General features: G+C 36.6%; 5 protein-coding genes across 6 annotated transcripts; 3 read left to right on the forward strand and 2 right to left on the reverse strand.

Moving 5' to 3' along the window:
• Positions 1-99: 99 nt before the first annotated feature.
• Positions 100-9,089, forward strand: 5PtaseI (inositol polyphosphate-5-phosphatase A). 2 transcript variants are annotated; one of them, XM_081979355.1, is made up of 9 exons: positions 100-265; positions 369-520; positions 1,257-1,487; positions 1,537-1,704; positions 1,759-2,016; positions 2,072-2,233; positions 2,297-2,539; positions 5,616-5,652; positions 7,226-9,089. In XM_081979355.1, the coding sequence occupies exons 2-9, from the start codon at positions 464-466 to the stop codon at positions 7,360-7,362; spliced, it is 1,293 nt and encodes a 430-aa protein (XP_081835481.1). In that variant the 5' UTR covers positions 100-265; positions 369-463; the 3' UTR covers positions 7,363-9,089. The 2 variants fall into 2 exon arrangements, with proteins under 2 accessions (XP_081835481.1, XP_081835480.1); XM_081979354.1 differs by lacking the exon at positions 7,226-9,089 and having other exon boundaries at positions 101-265; positions 5,616-6,770.
• Positions 8,697-11,249, reverse strand: LOC145728821 (lysyl oxidase homolog 2-like). The gene is made up of 7 exons (XM_081979357.1): positions 10,960-11,249; positions 10,762-10,911; positions 10,537-10,702; positions 10,328-10,485; positions 9,826-10,020; positions 9,537-9,774; positions 8,697-9,485 (listed from the first exon to the last, which is right to left on the reverse strand). The coding sequence occupies exons 1-7, from the start codon at positions 11,150-11,152 to the stop codon at positions 9,107-9,109; spliced, it is 1,479 nt and encodes a 492-aa protein (XP_081835483.1). The 5' UTR covers positions 11,153-11,249; the 3' UTR covers positions 8,697-9,106.
• Positions 11,250-13,362: 2,113 nt separating this feature from the next.
• On the forward strand, positions 13,363-14,783 carry Mlc2 (myosin regulatory light chain 2). Its single transcript, XM_081979374.1, has 4 exons — positions 13,363-13,521; positions 13,839-14,006; positions 14,067-14,350; positions 14,407-14,783. Exons 1-4 carry the CDS (start codon positions 13,519-13,521, stop codon positions 14,570-14,572), a joined length of 621 nt encoding a protein of 206 aa, XP_081835500.1. The 5' UTR covers positions 13,363-13,518; the 3' UTR covers positions 14,573-14,783.
• A 315-nt stretch (positions 14,784-15,098) lies between these two features.
• On the forward strand, positions 15,099-16,335 carry TBC1d7 (TBC1 domain family member 7). The gene is made up of 4 exons (XM_081979369.1): positions 15,099-15,417; positions 15,476-15,947; positions 16,002-16,131; positions 16,181-16,335. Exons 1-4 carry the CDS (start codon positions 15,228-15,230, stop codon positions 16,295-16,297), a joined length of 909 nt encoding a protein of 302 aa, XP_081835495.1. The 5' UTR covers positions 15,099-15,227; the 3' UTR covers positions 16,298-16,335.
• EMC6 (ER membrane protein complex subunit 6) lies at positions 16,279-16,806 on the reverse strand. Its single transcript, XM_081979380.1, has 2 exons — positions 16,588-16,806; positions 16,279-16,537 (listed from the first exon to the last, which is right to left on the reverse strand). Exons 1-2 carry the CDS (start codon positions 16,706-16,708, stop codon positions 16,326-16,328), a joined length of 333 nt encoding a protein of 110 aa, XP_081835506.1. The 5' UTR covers positions 16,709-16,806; the 3' UTR covers positions 16,279-16,325.
• Between the last annotated feature and the right edge of the window lie 4,637 nt (positions 16,807-21,443).

Consider the following 21,443-nt stretch of genomic DNA (forward strand, 5'->3'; position numbering starts at 1 on the left):
TCTTCTTTTATTAATTTGCGGTGTTTGACAGAGTGACAGTTGGTCACGTGATTTAGTGGCCAATAAACTGTCCCGACGCCCTTTTAATTTTACGTGACGTTAAGGATCAATTAAGATCCGTCAGTTCAGGTGTGTAGAGGTTAGCCACTGCTAGTTTCACTTGCCAAAAGGGGCACAGGGCTATTTGCCACCCTCTTTAGTAGTCTTCCTGCAGTCCGGAAGAGATAAAAACCACGACTACAGTTATATAATGCCTGTACAACCAGTGAGTATCAAACTAGCGCTGTATTTATATGATGTCAACAACACTAAAAAATAGGGGTGGGTTTCACACTTTTGGGGGACTAATTAAGTTTTGTGTGTTTTAGGCCCTCGCTCATATACAGAATGACATGTTAGTGGTTAACAGCACAAAAACCAAAACAGTTCACTGGATGTAAAAACAAGAAGTGGTGTAAACAACATGTCTTCTGTACCAATTCTGCTGGTCACAGCAAATGTTGGGACTATTTTCGAAGATGTAAGTTTTTAACTTAAATAAGTAGTTAACAGACTTTAGGTGTAGTGAGTAATAAGTGTGGTTATACCATTTCTCTTTAATGTTGGATTTTCCAATTATTATAATAGAATTTTGATGAGTGTATGGGTTTTTTTCACACCTATTCAGATAATGCAGTGTTAGGAAAGAATAATGTCTTCTAAGTGTTTTTACTTTTGCTTATAGTTAAGTAGTAATTTAAAAACCATTTTTTGTCCTAGTTAAGTACACCAAAGATGTATTTTGGCCTCAACAGAGTGTTTATCTCATTTTAATTCTACTACAATGAAGGGACCAAAGCAAATTTGACGTCACAATGACGTAATTTAGCTAAACTATAATTTGAACAACTGTCACATTACGTCATTCTGACGTCACATTCGCTCTGTTGCTCCATGCAGCCTGAAAACGAATGTGACCATACTCTAAAGAAAAGTTTCCAGTTGGGAGAACTTAATTTTCTTATTATTTGCTATTTACATTTTTTAAATAAGCTACTTAGCTACAAAGATTATTCAGGCCTCAATGGTTAACTTTATATTTCATAGATGGCGTCAGCAGCGCCAATACATCACAATGACATTTCATCCTAGTAGGGATCAAATTGTGACGTCACATTGGTTCTGTTTGTGATTGGTCGAAAAAAGCTTGCTGTTTTTTTCAACCAATCAGGGGAGATTTACTGAAATAGTATTTCTTCTACAGTCATTTGTTTCAGCCCAATAATTTAATCAAACTGTGGATCGACGAATTCTTATCCAAAGTTGCCAGTTCAAATATTAAGTTTATTGCCTTACATTGCCAAGAAGTGGGTGGAAAAAACTATGAAAAATCTATGAAACACGTGGAACATTTCATTCAGCTGTTGACTGGTAGCAGTGAATTACAAAATTTCAGCAGAGGACGGGTATTCTTAGATGAAGACTACACCTCAGTTGAGAATTTTACTGTAAGTTTTGTAGAGTGTAAAAATGCGGATTTTGACAAAATTTTTAAAGGCTCTAGGAAATATTTACTTTATTCATAACTCAATCTCTGAAGCGTTGATATGGGACTTCAAACAGTCGGAGTTTGTGCCAGTTCAGGACATACAGGTTTTCTCAGGAAATATTGAGGCAGTTGATACCAAAGAAAAGTCTAAATTCCCGCAGCACTTTTTCCCTGAGGTTGGTCTGGAGGACAAATTTGATTATTTTGTTTTATTCAGGGATTTTTTTTAGTGTAAATGGTCTCGTAAAGGTTTCTTACGCACGCGCTGGTCGTTATGTGGTACAGTGTTCGATCTAGTCAACCTTCACTTATTTCATGACGCTTCAAATCTTGTATCCATGTCTTCCTATCCTTCCGTGTATTGCCGAAACAGACAAAGAGCGTTAGAACACACTCTGTATAAGTTTCACAATGATTCTTTGGATAATGTTCCGTATTTTGTGTTTGGCGACTTTAATTTTAGGGTTGACAATGAGGGAGTTATTAAAGTAAGTGTGGTATGCTAGTTAGTTAAGGGCAAGTTTTATTTTAAAAGTTTTTTAGAAACTTACAGACGGTTTGACTAAAATTCGAGTGCAAAACACCAAAAATAACGACCAAACCAAGTTGCAGTTTAATAATGAGGACAACAATTTAGTACTGACTGTGGGTAAAAAAGAGTTTAACCACAAAGAGCATGAAAGGGTGTTTTTAAACTTTGAGTGGGTGGGTTTTTTTTAAATTTATTTAAGCGTCTCGTTTAATGGTCTTACACTGGACGAATTTCAGTTGAAACATTTTGACAAAGAATCTGAGGCATTCTCGAATATATTGACTGAATATCAAATTAAGTTTGCTCCCTCCTACCCTTTTGAGGAGAACATCTCGAAAGCGACTAGTTACATGCCTACACGTTGCCCCGCTTGGTGTGACCGAATTTTGTTCAGTCATTCCGCGGAAAAAATTATCGATAACCAGTTGAGCCACGAATATGATTTGTTAGGACTGAAGACTTGTATGGGAGATCATAAGGTATGTTGTTTCTACAGGGTGACATGATCAAAAGGCTAAGATGACGATTTTGTTTGTTTTATTAAAGTTTGTAATTTTTATTAGGAAGAAGTGTTTAGTTCTACTGCTATTGATGGTCAAAGTTAGAAAAAGTAAATGTTTTTTCGGAAATATTTGCAAAACGTTTCAGTGGATTTCTAGAGAGAGAAAAGCTAGAGGTCTCTAGGACTGTTTTGAAGGTACCATAAACCTCTAAACGTTATTTAGAACCTTCTAAAAAAAGTCAGAGACCTCTACAGATGTTACTGAAAAGTTTTAGAGCCCTCTATAACTGTCTTAAAGTTTCCCAGAACTGTTTTAAATTGTCAGAGGCCTCTAGGACTGTTTTGAATGTGCAGAATCTTCTACAACCGTCTTAAAACCTTCCCAGAGTTGTTTTAAACTTTTTTTACTGCTTTTAAACTGTTTTGAACGTGCCAAAGACTTGTAAATGCTATTGAGAACCTTCTAAAAAGAGTCAAACACCTCTACAGAGTACCGAAAACTTCTAAATGTTACTGAAAAGCTTTAGAGCTCTTTACAACTGTCTTAAGCTTTGTTTTAGAGCTCTTTACAATTGTCTTAAGTTTGAAAGGACAGTCAGAGACAAAATCGCCTGTAACACCCACTTGGAATGAGAAAATGACAGTTTTAAGCACATTTTTGGAATCCTCGTTAAATTTCCTATTCAGTTACTTGGAAAAACCGTATAAAATGTGGTACAGTCTGGGAGAAAAGAAGTGTCAAATTTTGAACGAAAAGAAACACAGTTTGGAAGGACAGTCAGGGACAAAATCGCTGGTAAAACCCACTTCTAGTGAGAAAATGTTTGATTTAAGTACATTTTTGGAATCCTCATTAAATTTCCTATCTACTAACCTAAAAAAACACTACCAAATTGAGTACAGTCAGAGAGAAAAACAGTGTCAAAGTTTGAACTAACAGAAACACAGTTTGAAAGGACAGTCAAGGACAAAATCGCCTGTAAAACCCACTTGGAGTGGGAAAATGACAGTTTTAAGCACATTTTTGGAATCCTTATTAAATTTCCTATCCAATAGCCAAAAAAATATCACTAAATTCGGTACAGTCAGGGAGAAAAGTGCTGCCAAAGTTTGAAAACACAGTCAGCGACAAAATCGTTTGTTAAACTCACTTGGAGTGAGAAAATGACAGTTTTAAGCACATTTTTGGAATCCTCATTAAATTTCCTATCTACTAACCTAAAAAAACACTAAAAAATCGAGTATAGTCAGTTAGAAAAACAGTGTTAAGCTTTGAACTGCTAGAAACACAGTTTGAAAGGACAGTAAAGGACAAAATCGCCTGTAAAACCCACTTGTGGTGTGAAAATGACAGTTTTAAGCACATTTTTGGAATCCTCATTAAATTTCCTATCCAATAGTCTAAAAAAACACTAAAAAATCGAGTATAGTCAGGGAGAAAAGTGCTGCCAAAGTTTGAAAACACAGTCAGCGACAAAATCGTTTGTTAAACTCACTTGGAGTGAGAAAATGACAGTTTTAAGCACATTTTTGGAATCCTCATTAAATTTCCTATCTACTAACCTAAAAAAAACACTACCAAATTGAGTACAGTCAGAGAGAAAAACAGTGTCAAAGTTTGAACTAACAGAAACACAGTTTGAAAGGACAGTCAAGGACAAAATCGCCTGTAAAACCCACTTGGAGTGGGAAAATGACAGTTTTAAGCACATTTTTGGAATCCTTATTAAATTTCCTATCCAATAGCCAAAAAAAATATCACTAAATTCGGTACAGTCAGGGAGAAAAATGCTGCCAAAGTTTGAAAACACAGTCACCGACAAAATCGTTTGTTAAACTCACGTGGAGTGAGAAAATGACAATTTTAAGCACATTTTTGGAATCCTCATTAAATTTCCTATCTACTAACCTAAAAAAACACTACCAAATTGAGTACAGTCAGAGAGAAAAACAGTGTCAAAGTTTGAACTAACAGAAACACAGTTTGAAAGGACAGTCAAGGAGAAAATCGCCTGTAAAACCCATTTGTGGTGTGAAAATGACAGTTTTAAGCACATTTTTGGAATCCTCATTAAATTTCCTATCCAATAGTCTAAAAAAACACTAAAAAATCGAGTATAGTCAGTTAGAAAAACAGTGTCAAAATTTGAAGTGCTAGAAACACAGTTTGAAAGGACAGTAAAGGACAAAATCGCCTGTAAAACCCACTTGTAGTGTGAAAATGACAGTTTTAAGCACATTTTTGGAATCCTTATTAAGTTTCCTATCCAATAGCCTAAAAAAATATCATTAAATTCGGTACAGTCAGGGAGAAAAGTGCTGCCAAAGTTTGAAAACACAGTCAGCGACAAAATCGTCTGTTAAACTCACTTGGAGTGAAAAAATGGCAGTTTTAAGCACATTTTTGGAATCCTCATTAAATTTCCTATCTACTAACCTAAAAAAACCCTACCAAATTGAGTACAGTCAGAGAGAAAAACAGTGTCAAAGTTTGAACTAACTGAAACACAGTTTGAAAGGACAGTCAAGGACAAAATCGCCTGTAAAACCCATTTGTGGTGTAAAAATGACAGTTTTAAGCACATTTTTGGAGCATTAAAGTTTCTCAGCACTGTTTTAAATTGCTAGAACGTTCTAGGACCATTTTGAATGTGCCTCTAATTGCTATTGAGAACTCTTGTTTTAAGTTACAACCTAACACTATAGTCATTGAAATATGAGAGTTATCCGGGCTTATAAGCCGTGGTCCAATGGAATTTCTTCCTAGGAAGACGGCTTATAAGCCCGGACAACTTTCATAAGCCTTAATAAGCAGGTGATTGTGACGCAACAGTCACAAGTAACTGAACAGAGTATAGTTTAAAAAAGCATCAGTTTGGGCCAAACAGATCTTAATACAATCGATTCATGGATTTTTTGTAGTGCTTTGACCATCAATAGCAGTGGATCTAGACACTTTTTCCTAATGACAATTACGTCAAATCGTCATCTTTCGATCTAAAGATTGTTTTGAGGTTTTTATTAAGAAAATAAAAACATTTTTAAAATTGCAGCCGGTGTACCTGAGACTATCACTGCGGACCGGTGCAGGTACGGTTAAATGTTGTGACCACGCGTTGTTCGTTTGCTTGCCCGAGACGTGTCGCTGCTGTCGTAATTTCGCTTCTTACACGATCAACGTCGTCGACATGAGCGATTACGTAACGCGTCGCTCGTCCGACGACGTTTCGATCGATTCCACCCTCTTGCATGATCGCGTCACCGCGCACGATCCGTACACGCCCGAGAGCTCAAATTCGCGCACGCCCCTCACCGACGACGCGCACGAGGAGGAGGAGGAGGACACCGACATCAGAAGGAGCTCAGTATCGCCCACGGAGCTCAAAAGTAAACTGGAAAACTACATTACGGGTAGTAGGAAAGAGGGCGCTGCCGTCATCGGCCGGCTGAGCGCCAAAGATGATTTTTTAGAGGTTCCTTTAGGCGAAGTAGTGGAGAGTGGTGGTGTTATTCTTAGTCCGGAGGCGGTATCGAAACCTGCTAGGAAGTCGAGTAGGCGGAATTATTCCAAGTGCTGTTCGTTGGCATGATTCGTACTTAAATAGCTTGTTTTTTGGGTTCTTAAAAGTCACGCAAACAACGATTACGTTACTGAACGTAACACTATTAGTAGTTCTGTGATAAGAGACGTGGGCAGTTGCGTAAGCACAGGCGCATCTAGGTTACTTACAGGGTGTTTATCACTAGTTATTACGTTTACTAAAAGTTTGAAACTATAGGGAATATATCCAGCCAAAAGGAGTATAGTTACCAATCAATTAGCTGAGCAGCATATTGGAGTTTTCTTGTTATTCACACTAGTTTAATTAATAAAGTAAAATACTTTCAGATTTCCTACTTACTAGAATCTAGTTATATTGGAATCTCATTAATTCAAAATTTAGGTTAATTTACACGCGGGTGTTATTTATTACGTATATTCTCTAATATATTCAAAATATACTATACACATATAGGTTATTAAGCTAGTTGAAGTAAGCTTAATTAGTGAGTTGGATTTTTTAACTGGCTCTACAACTTACAATACCAAGACTGACTATTATATCACGGTGTACTTGCCGCCATTATAACGCTCTGCCTACGTTCAACTTAAATTGTACATTACTTAAAAACAAATAATATATAACTATTTAGTGCATTTAATTTGATTTTGTAGTGTTTTTTTTTGCTTGTAGAATGTTTTGTGAGTAATTTATATACAGGTGTGGTAAATCCAAAAGCGACCATAGGAAAACCGTGTAACGGACAGAGAAACGTAGGTAATTGCATGCACGGGAGAAAGACAGAAAACGAAAAAAGTATCAAGTAGGCCATATTTTTAGCGCGCCGTTGCCATACGCCGTAAGTAAGTTTGTCGAGGGTATTGAATACTTACGGCGTTTGGCAACGGCGCGCTAAAAATATGGCCTACTTGATATTTTTTTCGTTTTTTGTCTTTCTCCCGCGCATGCAATTACCTACGTTTCTCTGTCCGTTACACGGGTACCACACCTGTATAATCAGACGTAGACAGGTAAGTGTAGTGTTGATTTGGCTTTGGTTGTTACTTGTAGAGAAGGAAATAACGAAACGAATGTTACTACTTTAACTTAATTTTTATTAGGGAAAATTTGCAATGAAGATGATGAAGCACAAGCAGCTGGAATCGCACATGGTGACGTGGATAATGCGGTCAGCGACTACATTTACATCCAGAATATTTTGCACCCCATGAAGGTTATGAAAGAGTCTTCGGTGTAAACCCCCTCGCCTGACCACTTAATAAGTACCAAAGATGTATGATACAAAGTATAATAACAGTAGAATTGTGACTCGTATTTATTCAACAGGGTATAGTAGTTCAGTGTCCTTAATAGAAATTATACGTTACAGTTCAAATGTAGTATAGTAATAGAGACTTGAGAATGAGATCATAATTTTGGTAGTTAAGGAAATACTCATTTTTGTTGTCTTAACTAAATTAGTTAAATAATCTTGTTGTCTGTTTTAGTATGAGAAAGGTCATAACTAACATGTTTTAAAAAATTTTTAGTTTTGTGCTTGCTTAGTCTACGTGTGCAGCATTTAGTTTGTCATCTTTCTTGACCAATTATTAGGTGACTAGCATTTTCCTGAACGGCATTTTAGACTTAATCCATGGATCTCAAACGCCATAAACATACGTGGTACACACGTAATGTACCTACTTGAAACCAGGGATGTAAAAGGGGTAATTTTCGAATCAGAAAATTTCCTTTTTTGGAAATTTACCGGAAAGTTACTTTATGCCTAAATGAAAATTTTCTTTGATAGGGAAAACAACCTGTCAACCTTGTCATTGTTATTATCAAATTTATCATGCATTCTAATGGGCACAAATAATCAAGGGCTACAAATTGGTATATTGAGCCACCCTGTAACTGTCAAAATAACAGAGTTATGGGCTGTCACTGTAAAAACTGTAAAAATCTAACAACTCAATTTTAACAGTAAATAACTCATTTATTCGACGTTTTAGGTAAAAACGCTATACAGGGTGGTCAAAAGAGAATTTCAAGGGCTACAAATTGGTATATTGAACCACCCTGTAACTGTCAAAATAACCGAGTTATTGACAATACAATGGAGTAGTTTACAGGGTGATTCAATGAATTTTTAACATCCTTGTAACTTGTTTAATTTACTTTCTTCCTAGATGATCAGTATACAGGCTGTTCCAAATTTGAGCAACAAACCAAACTTATAATTTTTTATTCGGTTTTTGGAATCTACATCAAATTCTAGGCCTACTTGATGTAAAATGTTTGTATCGATATTCAATTGTTTTTGCTCTAGCAGCCTACTTTGACCACCCTCCTCGAAAGCAGAAATTACCAATTTGAGCGAAATTTTGGTGCACTTTTCCAGAAAATTGTCCATAACTCGATTATTTGAAAAACCCTGTATAAACACACCGTATAACAAAAGAAAGCTAATGAACGGGGCTCTCACGTGACGTTGAGCGGGCACGACTATGTTGTCCCGTTTAGCCGCTAGAGGGCGTCAAAGTTGACTCTGTTAGAGGTCTGAAATTAAAAACTAGAATTGTCAAGAAATTTCAAGTAAACATTTTTTATTTTCCAAATTAACCTCAACTGCCTAAATACCTTCCAGTTAATAGTACAAAAATGTAAAAAACCAATAATTTGTAAATTTTCATATTTTCCAATTTTCCAAAAATTACCGAAAATTTTCTGGAAAAATTTCCATTAATTTAATTTTCCGGAAATTTTACATCTCTGCTTGAATACCTTTTAACGTGCATTTATTATTAAAATTCGTGTACCTTGATGTTGTTATACCCAACACTAATATTAAGAACGTATTCCCAACAAAATGGGAGTTATTATAATAAATCTCGTTGTTGTTTTTTTTTTAAACAGATTTTATATTTGTTAATCCCATTAAAATGTAACTGGATATATACAAAAATAAATGTGTATTAAAAGCTTTGTTTTGTTCCAACTTAGGGTAGTTCCAAAGCGCAGTTTGTAATAGTGCCGAAAGAGGTCGTGTAAACAAAATCGCACATGGCTGCGTTGTTTGCGTAATCCAACTCGGCCACTTTGTATTCCGGATTTACGGCCACTTTGATCCGGTAATTTCCCGGCTCCAAGTCGGATATGTCCACCCATTGACAGTCCACAGTGTGTTTGTAAATGTCCGAACAGTTAACGGTGATGCCCTGGTCACCGTAATTGGCACACGCGTACTTGGCCTCCACCCCCGGTAGACATTGGTTGTCCTCCAGGCAGAAGGAGGCTTTGTGTCCTTCCGCTACGCGTTTACCGCTCTTGGGGTCGAACACATCGAAAGTGGCAAACACTTCCATGCTATGATAGTGCCTGTATTGAAAATTAGGTCATTTTTGGTCTCGCTCTTTTGTGCACACTCACATATGGCACATGTGCCATTCCCACAAATGTTTAGGGATCAAGGGACGAAAATCTGCAGTGCCTGCATTTAAAATTCTCGCGGTGAATCTCAACAATCGCCTAGTTTCCAGATGCCAGGCCTCGTTCTCCTTCTGGACTTGGTAGGCCGAGGAGGCAGCGCAGTTTTCCTCGAGAGCGCATTGCAAAAAAAACATTTGCAGGTCTTGAAGGTAAGCTGAACGCGTCAGCTCTTGGTGGTCTAAGGCTTAATTAGTTCGTTGCTGTATTGATTATTGTATGTTGGAATTACCGATAACTAGGTCTGGTAAGGACTTGGTGCAAGCCACAGCAGCTACCTCCTTTTCCTCGCAGGATCCGGTGAGGGTGTGGTCGTGGGTGCAGTCCGTGAAGGAGGTTTCATTGCCCAAGCAACGCACTGCTACTAGGGTGGTTTTGGTGGGTTTACCCCCGAAGAAAGTTGTTTGGATTGCGTCAGCCGCATAACCTGATCATAAATGGTTGGAAACTGTTAAATAAAACGCCGATGACCGGAAAATTAATAGAAGTTTATTGAAAAATAATGCAACCGGGAAAAAACAGCTAATCAGTTCAACATCGACATACATAACCTACATTACCGATACTAATCTAGTAACCAACCAACAAAAACAAAAGTTACTATATATCAAGACTACCAACCCACTAGACATAAATGCACAGCTGACTGCGTGTTTTGTGGGTTGTCTATTGAAACATAAATATTCAAATATTATCTCAACAGAAACTCGTGCAAATTTTGTTATTAAACTTACCTAAAGACAGACTTTTGCACACTACTAAAGCTTCTTTAAAGGACCAGCCTTCGGCACAAATTACCCCCCAATTGCCTTGAGAATCTTGAAACTCTACCCGACCTTCCGTGGGCACTCTACCACCTTCAAGTCTGAGTTTTTTCGTCTTTATTCTGACTCTACATTGGAGATTTAATAGTGATTTTAACTGTTAAGTAAGAATGTGCCACCTTTTTGCGTTATTTTGAACAATAGTGTCATTTTGTTCCACTTGTAGGCAAATTACACCAGCGGCTTCGGTGTCGTTGCAATCGCTGTTACCCCAACCGTCAAATCTACAATCGGCCAGTTCTTTTTCGGATCCAGAACAAAACACGTTGTCCATCAGGAATTTGCCTGTTTTACCAATGAAATTTGTATAATTTTTTTGTTTATAAAAATGTGATTTGGTTTACGTTTTGCTTTGGTGAAGTAGCTGTTGCTTGTAGGTTTGGCATTGTCTGCAGGGTAGCCTAATTGTTTGCAAACCACTGAAGCTTCAGTGACGTCCCATTCGTCGTCACATACCGCTCCCCATTTACCTTGATGGAGAATCTCCACGTTCCCTAAAGATTTTTTTGAGGTAAAAGGTTTTTTTTTTAAGAAACTCTCACCTTCATATTCTCCACGTCCTCCAACCAGGCGTACGCCTCCATCGATTTTCTTCAATCGTTTCAGGTGTTTTCGGATCAGGATAGTTTTGTTTTTGGTCTCGTCACGGATCGATGAGTGGGTCGAAACGACTAGAGCACAAGTCAAAAACGAGGTTAAAATTAAAAATAGGTCTAGGTGTTTGAGAATCGACATTCCGAACGTTAAAATAGGACTAAACCGAAATTTCGGAGTAAATTTCCTTACAATCGATTTTTGGATTTACATAAACGCTTCAAATTTGGGTCAGTGGTAGAGGATATAATCGCTATATGATTGGAAGATTCTATATTTCCATTTATTAGGACATTGGATCAAGGTTAATGAAATTCCAATTTGTTTTGTCATATTTACCTAGAAACATGTAATTTTGATCTCTTTATACAGGGTGGTCCAGTTTTAAGTGTCAATAATTCACCATTTGATAGCTAATCAAAAAACAAGTTGATTTGAAACAAGTCCTAAGGAAGATACAGTCCTCCAAATTTCAATTTAAAAAATCGTTTTATATTTTAAAACTGAACATCCAAGACTTGTGAAAGTCCAAATTTGTACTGAATAGTCTAAAAACTTTTTTACTACTAGGAATGATCTTATGATTCGTTTTCTCAGACTGCCATCCTGGTTGAGTGTCTGAAACTGGCATTCAAGAACTAAAAAAAGTCCGGAAATCAAGACAAAGATTGTATTGTGCATGAAACTCATTTTTACTACTAAAAATAATATAAAAGTTGACTTTTAATGCTAGAACTGACTTTAGTAGGACTAAAGAGAGTCCAAAAGTATATTTTCAAGACTTTAGTTGGTGTACAACTGAATTTTCTAGACTGGACAACAAGTCTAGAAGTAAATTAAATTTTCCGACTATTTTATTTCTTAAAATTAGTTCTCAAGACTATTATTGTAGCATTTGGTACCAAAATTTTTTACTTTTATTACTGAAGGAACTTGACTTTTGGAAATAGTCTTAAACTCGATTTTTCAGTCTTAAAAAGCACTAAAAACAGTCTGAATTTCTTAGAGATGCTACAATTTATTGCACCTATGAGTGTAGAAGTCAATTTAATAGTGAAGAAGCTTGAAATAACATTTTCAAGACTATGGTCAGTGGACACACTGGCTTTTAGGCTTGATAAGTCAAAAACTTTGTAAAGATAGTCTTGAAACTCGATTTGAGGCACTGAAAACAGCCTTAAAACACCAAAAACAGTCTAGTTTATTAAGAAATACCCGAATTTTTAACACTGAGGTGTCTAGAAGTCGATTTAATAGTGACAAAGCTTGGAATGCCATTTTAAGTCTATGAAGAATGTAAAAAATGTTTTTTAAGTTTGCTATGTCAATAACTTGGTGAAGATAGTCTTGAAACTCGATTTTCCAAGCTGAAAACAGTTTTGAAGCACTAAAAATAGTCCAGAAGTCGAAGAAAATGAAAAGCAAAGTACAAAGCACGAAAAGTTCGTTTTCAAGACAATTTTCTTGAATCTAATGTCAATGTCCTGCGTCTAAGACTATTTTCAAGACTAAAATATTGAAATTTGTCTTCAAATTATGAAAACTTACTTCAAATGCAAATTTTAAGCTTCTGATGTCACTTTTCATTAGTTCAGTAACATTTTGGGGTTCAAGTCAATTTTTAAGGTTTAAATGTATGAATTTGTAGTAAAAAATTCTTGAAAAAGTAGTTTTTATGTCTACAAGTCAATTTTTAGTATTATAGTCTCTCGATTTGCATGAAAACTGGTTACAAACACAATTTTTAAGCTTCTGAAATGTTTATCTTTTCTAATTCAATTTTCAAAACTAAAGTCTTTTAGTTTGTCTGGAAACTATGAAAACTGGCTACAATAATATTTTTTAAACTTCTTAAGTGAATTTTCCGTTTCAAAGAGGAAACCTAATAATTCAATCATTTAATCAATATTGCTCCAACGGTCTGACAGTTATGACAAAAAAACGATTTTTTAAACAGAAATTTGAAAGATTGTATTTTCCTTAGGAACCACTTTTCAGGAAAATGACATGTCAACTTATTTTTTAATTGGCTATGGATTGGTGACATTTAAAACTGGACCACCCTGTATAGAGTGTTCAGCTACATCTAGCATTGTGACAGGGACAAATAAAGGCTATATAAACCTACAGGAAAGAAAAACGAATAAACATTTTGTAGTGTTTACAGAAATCTTTAAATGATCCAGTCACTTTGATTTCTATTCTTCTTTATGTAATGACTTGGGTATAACTTGTTTGTTTCGGGGACTAAAATACGTTAACTTCATGTTTTCCATCAACGTAATTAGAGCATATTCCATAACATTCTAATCAGCTCGAAACCCGAAAAACGTACTCTGGAATACGAGCAGGAAAATACCGAGGGCACGATCCGAATCTATTTTGGATCAGCTACTTTTAAGGTTTGCGCGAAATCAACACTCGGCCAGGCCGAAGTTATTTAAGAAAGTGTACGGAGTACGGATTTTCAGTCGCGGGTGTTTCTGAGAGAACGAACATCAACGACAATGGTAAGTAATCATCAGTGGATACCAAATCGTCGACTTTTTTTACGGATAAATGCCATAATGTGAACGGTGGTGAATTTTTGTGAGTGCAGTGTGTCAAGATTTTATTATATTTGTGACAGAAGTTTCCTTCAAAATCAGTGAAAATTGAATGGGTCACGTGACTACAAGTTTGAAAATTGTGTTTTGGCATCAATCCAGATACCAGAATAGTTTTAATTGACGTCATTACATAAAGACGCGCACTGCATAACTTGCGATATTTTTAGCCAAGATAGGAAAAGTAACAAGTCTTATGTAAATGTCAATATGTTTTACAGGCGGACAAAGAAAAGAAGGTCAAGAAGAAGAAGAAGGAAGATGCAGGTGGCGATGCTCCAGCAGCCGCCCCAGCAGCAGCTCCAGCCGCCGAGACCCGCACATCCTCCAAGAGCTCCTCAAAGAGGGCGAAACGTTCCGGCTCCAATGTGTTCTCCATGTTCTCCCCGGTACTTTACCAGCTAACTGGTCCTTAACGGAGTAAAATACAATAAAATTTTGTTCATCAGGCTCAAGTGGCTGAGTTCAAGGAAGCCTTCAATCTGATGGACCACGACAAAGACGGTATCATCAGCAAAGAAGACTTGAGGGCGACGTTCGATGCCGTTGGCAAAATCGCCAGCGAAAAGGAACTGGACGAGATGGTGCGTGAAGCTCCCGGTCCCATCAACCTTACCCAGTTGTTGGGTCTTTTCGGTGCCCGTATGGCTGACTCTGGTGGTAGTGACGACGATGAGGTCGTAGCCGCTGCCTTCAGGTCGTTCGACGAGAACGGTACCATTGACAGCGAAAAGTACGTTCAATTCACATTCCAGCCCTAGCTTGGAGCTAATTTTGTTTTTGTCGTAGGTTCAGACACGCCCTGATGACCTGGGGCGACAAGTTCTCCGGCAAAGAAGTCGACGATGCCTTCGACGCCCTCGACATCGATGACAACGGCAGGATCGACACCAACGGAGTCATCCACCTCCTCACCGCCGCCGCCGAGGAGGAGGGTGAGGGCGAAGCCGCCTAAATTCCTACAAAATAGTCATTTTCAACGACATACTTTGCCACTTACAACACACCCGTGTCACGTGACACTATCGGAGCTCCTCACCACTACGATCACAGTGTGAGATGTGCACAATATGGGTCGCCCAACCGAGACCCACATCTTGTTAATTTTACGTTCATAAAATTATAGTTCTTAAAAAATTTCCAAACAAATATTTACATTTCCTAAACTATTGTTTTATTCCCACCCTAATGACATGAGAATGAGGGTGTTTCGCCCACCTTAGAACACGTTAAAAAATGTGTGGTAGGTTCAAAATTAAATTTTTATTAGTAAAGTGGAATCAAAAATACGATCAAATAACGATTTGCACGATGGCTGAATACATACATAGGGCACTCAGATGACGTCATCACGTTACTGTCTTGGTTTCTATTTGTAATATCCCTTGTCACATGACCACCAAATAGAAATGGTAGGATGCTGACACGTGATACTCTAACCAAACCTACACACTTAATCTTACACACCATAACCACACTTTCTCACAAATTAGTTTAGTTTGTTTACTTTTAGCCTGTTTTTTTTTAAACTTGTTTTTTAAAGAAATTTTAAAACCCAAGGAAAAAATTCTAGTACTTAATGATTGCTCGATAAGACATTTTGATAAATCATGACTTCCGACGAGCGAAATTTCAGGTCAATCTACTACGAAAAAGTTGGTTGCAAGAGTGTGGAAGAGAAAAAATCCTTGGAGAATCTACTGAAGGAAAAAAACCCTGATTTGACCAAACTGAAGCAGTTTAGCTTGCGTTTTGCGGTGCCTCACGTATACCGCAGTTTACTTTGGAAGCTCCTTCTAGGTAAATTGAATCTTGTGTTGCTTTACATTTTAATTTCTACTGCTTTATCTCATACAAGGTGTGATCCCTATGCAAGCTGAGTGTCGTAGTTTTGTTATTTCTCAACGAAAGCAAGAGTATAATGATCTGAATCACAGCCTGACAGTACTAAGACTTGCAGATGAAAAAACTCCAATGCCACAAAGATACTTTTTAATGTGGCTGATACAAACTGGAAATTTGACTTTTGACTTAAACTTGTGTTTTACAAAGCATTCTAGCTTTATTCCAATTGTAAAATGTTTAATGCACTTCTTTGATGATGAGATTGACATTTACTGGATTGCCAGGATAATGTATGACAATATAGACAAAATAAGAGGTGAAGTACCCAGACTGATTAAAGTCAGTCAAAACTTGTTAGCAAGAGAAGATTCACAGCTCTACAAGTTTTTAATGGCTAATTCCATGATGAATTACTTGGAATTACCGTTAACCAATTGGTTCAATTGTTGCTTTGCAGGAGTAATTCCTGAGAATTGCTTAATAAAGTATGCATAAACTGTAATTTAATTTGTATACTATTACAGTAAGTTTTTTGTTAGAATTTGGGATAAAATCTGTGGGGGATCTTTTAAAATATTAGCCTACCTGACTACAGTTATTTTAATAACTCTCAAACCCAGAATAATGAGAATGAATGATCCAGCAAAACTAATTGACTGCATAAGAACTGTAAGTTTTTAAAGTGTCATGATTAGTTAAATTTAAGTGTGTGTTTCAGCTTCCTGAAGAGACTGCCGACATAATCCTGAATAAGACCAATGAGCTGTGGCAACAGCACCTTAACTCTCTAAACCAAGAAAGGACATTCAAACCACCTTCCTTTGAAACTGTTTAATTGTAAATAATCTTATAAATAAATTAACTTAATAGACATGTACCACACCATAAATAAAGGTCCAACACAAAATGTAGGTAAACAACTGCCCAAAAAATCCACTAGTTAACAGTGATTTGCGCGAAATAAAGTATTTGTTCCAAGTGGAAAAACCGGCTTTCGACAAGATCATAAGCCACAAAGTGGTCACAGCGCAAATGTAGAATAGGGCTCCGGACAAGTTTGTCAGCCCCAACAAACCTAAAACCCAGGTTTCAGCCCTTAAAGGACACAAAGAAGTGATTGTTTACCTGCAGTGCAGCCAGATAAGGCGGCCATAGAAGTTCTGCAATATTCCACTATTGATAGATTGTTTCGTATCCCTGATTCACTGTAAGCCACTGTGGGTTCTGATTTAGATTTTGCAGACATTGTAGATGTGGTTTACACAAATTCTAGTTAAATTTGTTTGGGTGTTTTTTATTTATATTATTAATTAGTAAAAAAAGACAAGAATAAGACTGACGTAAAAAAACTAGGTTATAATGCAATACAAACTGTCAAACTCTTCTTCTTTTTTTATATAGAGGCTTGTGATCAGAGCGTTATGATAGGCCATTGAAACTCTCGAACCGTTATTGCACGTGCATATCTTAATTTTTGGCCAATAAATGTACTCTTTTTCTGACTACTAGTTGGAAATTCTTTGTGCGAACAGAGCTACTCGTATTTTGTCCATAATCGATAATTAGTTTTTAGGAATGTGGCTAATAACTCATATCTAGTCATACTCTGTCAATACTGTAAATAACAGTAAACTAATATAAATGTTATTCTTTAATAAACTATAAATATTTAAATTCAATCAAGGTTTAAAATGTAATTAGATACTGTGAAATAAACAAATAATGAACATGTTAAGGTGAGGCACGCATTCGGACCCTTATTCCGAGTACCGGAACGGCGGGGGGTTCTCGAAATAATTTAGGCACAACACCGGTTTCTCGTTCTTGGGCGCTATCTGGCCGCAGCATCGCAGATTTGTTAGCCTAAATGGCAGCCATGAAAGGCCCAGAAATGATTTAATAACAGATTATAGATAATATTCCGTGAATCTATTTGGCTTAACGAGTGACAGGTCCCGAGGGGTTTTTCGGCTCTCGGATTAATTGGCCCGTTTAGTTGCCTTTATGACAAAAAACCCAAAGAACATTCTATTCTTCTCGTAATTGGTCGTCGGCAGATGGCACCTGTTACACGCCCGATTGATTGATTGCCGATCGTTATTTTGACATTTTCTGATCTGTCTGTACTATTTCTGTTGAGGCGCAAATTGATATAAAAACGTTCAATTATCGCTGAGATTGCTTATAAGCGAGATTGAACGTAATTGCTGCCAATCAATTACCATCCCTCTTCCCTCCACTACTCTGGAACTGGGCCTCTCTCTTTCTCGCCTTCGTGAGCGTCAGCATATTCAAACATCACGAATCACTGATCATAGACATTAGCCGTTCGTTCGATCGACCGTTAATGCGTAGTTTAGTTTCAAATGCTGCCTCCAGGGGGGTAATTTGCGAAATAACCGGCCATAACGATTTTAAAATAAACAAGAAAATAACCCAAGATCTTCCGCACCTTGTCTGCAACCTATTGCATCTAGTCCATATTGGTAGTAATCGTAATTGAAGCACAACAGAAGAAAGTACTATAAAACTTTAATGAAGCCATCATTATTTCTCATCTGTCGACATTAACCTCTGCGCCATCTATCAGCAAATTGTAACTATAGTTCTCATGATGCAAGTTTTTTTTGAGCACATTCACTCAGTATTATTACACGACAAATACACGTGTAAAACGGAGAGGAATGTATTATGCAAAGCAGGTTCAACAGGTAAAAAAAAAGGCATTACGACTGCGTTATCAGCGAACCCGCATCAGGTCGTAACGACCCGAAAAGAGATTTTATTGACAAAACAACTACTCAATTAAATTAAAATACCGGAGTCATCTACGATATAATTGATAGTCGAAACAAAGGAGCGCTGATGTCATCGTAAGTGATCCGCCGTTCGATCATCAATAATCCAAAGACAGCTAATCAGGGCTACTAAACGTTAAGGACCTAGACAAACGGAAGGGTTTTCGGTGATCAGCAATTAAGTGAATCGACGGTATTCGGATAGGACCTCGATCAGCTTCTACTCATTCTTTTCTTTGTTATGCCCAAGAAGAATTCACATTAATCATAATTTGTGTTTTTTTTTTTATTTCACAAGCTTAAAGTTTGTCGAGTCATTATCTTTGAACAATTATTATGGTAGCCATTTTTTGAATTAAAATTTAATCGATATTTGAATAAGTGTATTCAGCAAATTAAAATATGGTTTTGTGACGTAGAAAGTATGAATATTTCAAAACTATATCCACCAGGAATCCAATAATAAGAAGAAGGAACCATTACAAATGATTGCCATCGAATTTTGCTAAATCGTCACTAGAATAGGGATAAAAAAATACTACAAAACACGCCTCTCTAATAGAAGAGAACTCTTTGCCTCACCCTGTATAATATAATTCCTTTTTTTACATTGGAGTAGATAAATATTGTTAGGAACAGCTTCTACAGGGTTGTGGCTGTATTTGAGGGGTAGGTAAGAAAGGAAATTGCCCTGGATATCAAGTAAATTGGTTCACTATTCTAGCATACTTTTTTATGTATTTTGAGTCACATTCACCCCTCAAATAACTTCAGGGAGAGGGCCACTAAACTAAATTCAACGACAATGATGATGACGTTTGCACTCTCAAATCATTAAGATCTTTAAGAGATTTTAAGATCCTTGATGGTTTATAACAAAACGTTCGTAAATTATCTTGATTTCTGATTAAATCACTATATCAATGTTGTAAATTTCATTGTGATTGGTCAAAAAAAGCAGCAAGCTGAAAGCTGCTTTTGTGACCAATCACAAACTTATATGCGAAATGGACCATAAATCATTTGATAGAACTGTCAACAGTGACACATGACAGTCGAAATCAGTGACACTATTCAATGAACTGACAACGTAAAATGGAAAGTCTATACATTTATTAACGTATTCAAGCGAACCGTGCATCTATCAATCAACTGGCTTTTTTCCAGTCCAAAACAGACAATTAACACAAATCTAGACTATGTAGTAACTTAAGTCGAACACATTATACGCGGAATCTAGCGCTAATGGTACACATTTAAATTCCATGGTAATTTACTTCCCACTTTATTTGCGGTGAATATAAAGATATAATTACAACAAACTGGACACCGAGAAGTGTTTAATTGCCGTACAGTAACAACAAGGTAATTTATGGCATTTATATAGGATTTTTCCGTCGAATTTAAGAGTTAACCGTGAGAAAAAGCTGACCAAAGTGTACTATAGTCGTTTTACCAAATTTTGTATAAAGATTTGAGTCTTGCGCATTACTTAAGCTATACTGGACAAGATAGATAAACACAAATGTGAATTTTGATTGACATGGCTTTAATATAAATATAATCAATAGTAATAAATAAATGTAAAATTTCCGAAAATCATGCAAGAAATTTTAAATTAGTATTTATATTTGTATTTTTTAGTTTTAATTAGATGTGGGGCCAATTTGTTATACAGTAGCTATGATTTGAACAATATGGTAAAAATTGCATTGTAGTTTCAATGGATGTACAACAATTTGTATAATTAGACTAGATTTTAATTTGACTGTGACATTTTGCACATGATTTATTACAGTCAAATCACAGCTTAACTTTAGATGAACGCTTAAACACAATTTTACGCCCTCTACTGAGGTTTCGTTAGACAATTAGGACCAGTTTACAACGTTGAAATGCAGTAGTGGAACCGATTTGTTTACTTTTTGGTGATGGTGCAGTAAATGCTTTCAAACAGTAAACAAAGTGTTGGCCCATAAAAGAAAATCCTCCATGACTAATAAAGGTTCTATGATGTTTGGATATTCCATGCAAATTGTGGGCAGTACAACTTACAGCACTATAGAATCATAATTTATTACCTATAACGGAAAAGTGTACCGCACTATGATGACATGCAAATGAAATAACCATGCTATTGGGGGATGGTCCGTTGTTGAAGGTTTCGTTGGGTTATTGTTCAGAGAACCATGTCCTATTTTACAGACATCTTTACCAGAAATTCCTATACCGGGTTGTACCTTTTTGTAATTAAAAACAATTTTGTTGTTTGAGTTCGGAATTATCGACGTTCACGCATTTTTAGTTGTAATTTATTGGACACACTGTAGAAATTAGATATCAATTAGAACAATTCGTGCATGTCTTAGTCTCATTGGCATGGTCAAATTACGTCACGTACATTCGGTTCGACAGACTGACACCTGTCATTTACGCCAAGTTCATCGCCATCTTTAATTTTTAATGGTTTCTCTCTTCAGATAAATGTCGGTTTTCATTCACGTGACATGTGTCTTCTCAAAGTATGTAGTATCATAACATTTGTAGGAAAACTCAGAGTCCTTTAAATCATTTTACAAACTTGTTAGGGTAGTTTTCTCCCTCTTTTATTAAAATCGGTTAATTTCACTTTGCTACTGTCAGCGGGGTGTCGTTGTCAGAGGATTGTCTGTCAGATTTAGTCTAGCTGATGTCAACTTGAGTTTGTTTTGAATTAGTTTTCTATTTTCTGTTTTGTTGCTATTTTGTACAGGAAAACGTGGCTCTGGAATATTCGGTTAAGCTTTGATAATCCTCACCACGTTTTCGGTTGTACCCTGGCTATTTAAACACAGGGAAGGCATTTTTGACTGCAGACTTTATTACGCACAAATTGATTAGCAATTAATCGAAAAATCGGATTTTTAATTCGATGGGCAAAATGACGTTTAAGTAATGCTTTTGGCCTATCAGGCAATTAATTAATATAAGTTACTGAATTTTACCTTGTTTTAATGTCCAGTAGCTGCATCATTTAAGTATCAAGTATATTTGTGGTTTTCCGACTTTAGTTCCTCCCTAGTAAAAGTCGATGGTGCCTTTTAACCCCATTGGTTGAACGTTCACGTGATTATGACGTATTTCTGGCCAACGGCTGCGCAAATTTTTCTCTGACTGCTAGTTGGAGGTTTTTTTCAATGAACA

The sequence above is a fragment of the Ips typographus genome, linkage group LG4 (assembly GCF_016097725.1).
Source record: "Ips typographus isolate SLU linkage group LG4, UJ_Ityp_2.0, whole genome shotgun sequence".
Taxonomy (NCBI): domain Eukaryota; kingdom Metazoa; phylum Arthropoda; class Insecta; order Coleoptera; family Curculionidae; genus Ips; species Ips typographus.

What these genes read in the sequence shown, in the direction of transcription:
- 5PtaseI (XM_081979354.1), top strand. Translation starts at nt 464, where the DNA reads ATGTCTTCTGTACCAATTCTGCTGGTCACAGCAAATGTTGGGACTATT. An exon ending in TGTTTTTAAACTTTGAGTGG is followed by an intron (nt 2,234 to 2,296) that starts GTGGGTTTTTTT and finishes GACGAATTTCAG; the next exon opens with TTGAAACATTTTGACAAAGA. An exon ending in CTTGTATGGGAGATCATAAG is followed by an intron (nt 2,540 to 5,615) that starts GTATGTTGTTTC and finishes TTAAAATTGCAG; the next exon opens with CCGGTGTACCTGAGACTATC.
- LOC145728821 (XM_081979357.1), bottom strand. Translation starts at nt 11,152, where the DNA reads ATGTCGATTCTCAAACACCTAGACCTATTTTTAATTTTAACCTCGTTT. An exon ending in AGGACGTGGAGAATATGAAG is followed by an intron (nt 10,912 to 10,959) that starts GTGAGAGTTTCT and finishes AAAAATCTTTAG; the next exon opens with GGAACGTGGAGATTCTCCAT. An exon ending in CTACTTCACCAAAGCAAAAC is followed by an intron (nt 10,703 to 10,761) that starts GTAAACCAAATC and finishes TTGGTAAAACAG; the next exon opens with GCAAATTCCTGATGGACAAC.
- Mlc2 (XM_081979374.1), top strand. An exon ending in TGTTCTCCATGTTCTCCCCG is followed by an intron (nt 14,007 to 14,066) that starts GTACTTTACCAG and finishes TTTGTTCATCAG; the next exon opens with GCTCAAGTGGCTGAGTTCAA. An exon ending in GGTACCATTGACAGCGAAAA is followed by an intron (nt 14,351 to 14,406) that starts GTACGTTCAATT and finishes TTTTTGTCGTAG; the next exon opens with GTTCAGACACGCCCTGATGA.
- TBC1d7 (XM_081979369.1), top strand. Translation starts at nt 15,228, where the DNA reads ATGACTTCCGACGAGCGAAATTTCAGGTCAATCTACTACGAAAAAGTT. An exon ending in CCTGAGAATTGCTTAATAAA is followed by an intron (nt 15,948 to 16,001) that starts GTATGCATAAAC and finishes GTTTTTTGTTAG; the next exon opens with AATTTGGGATAAAATCTGTG. An exon ending in TAATTGACTGCATAAGAACT is followed by an intron (nt 16,132 to 16,180) that starts GTAAGTTTTTAA and finishes TGTGTGTTTCAG; the next exon opens with CTTCCTGAAGAGACTGCCGA.
- EMC6 (XM_081979380.1), bottom strand. Translation starts at nt 16,708, where the DNA reads ATGTCTGCAAAATCTAAATCAGAACCCACAGTGGCTTACAGTGAATCA. An exon ending in CTTATCTGGCTGCACTGCAG is followed by an intron (nt 16,538 to 16,587) that starts GTAAACAATCAC and finishes CCTGGGTTTTAG; the next exon opens with GTTTGTTGGGGCTGACAAAC.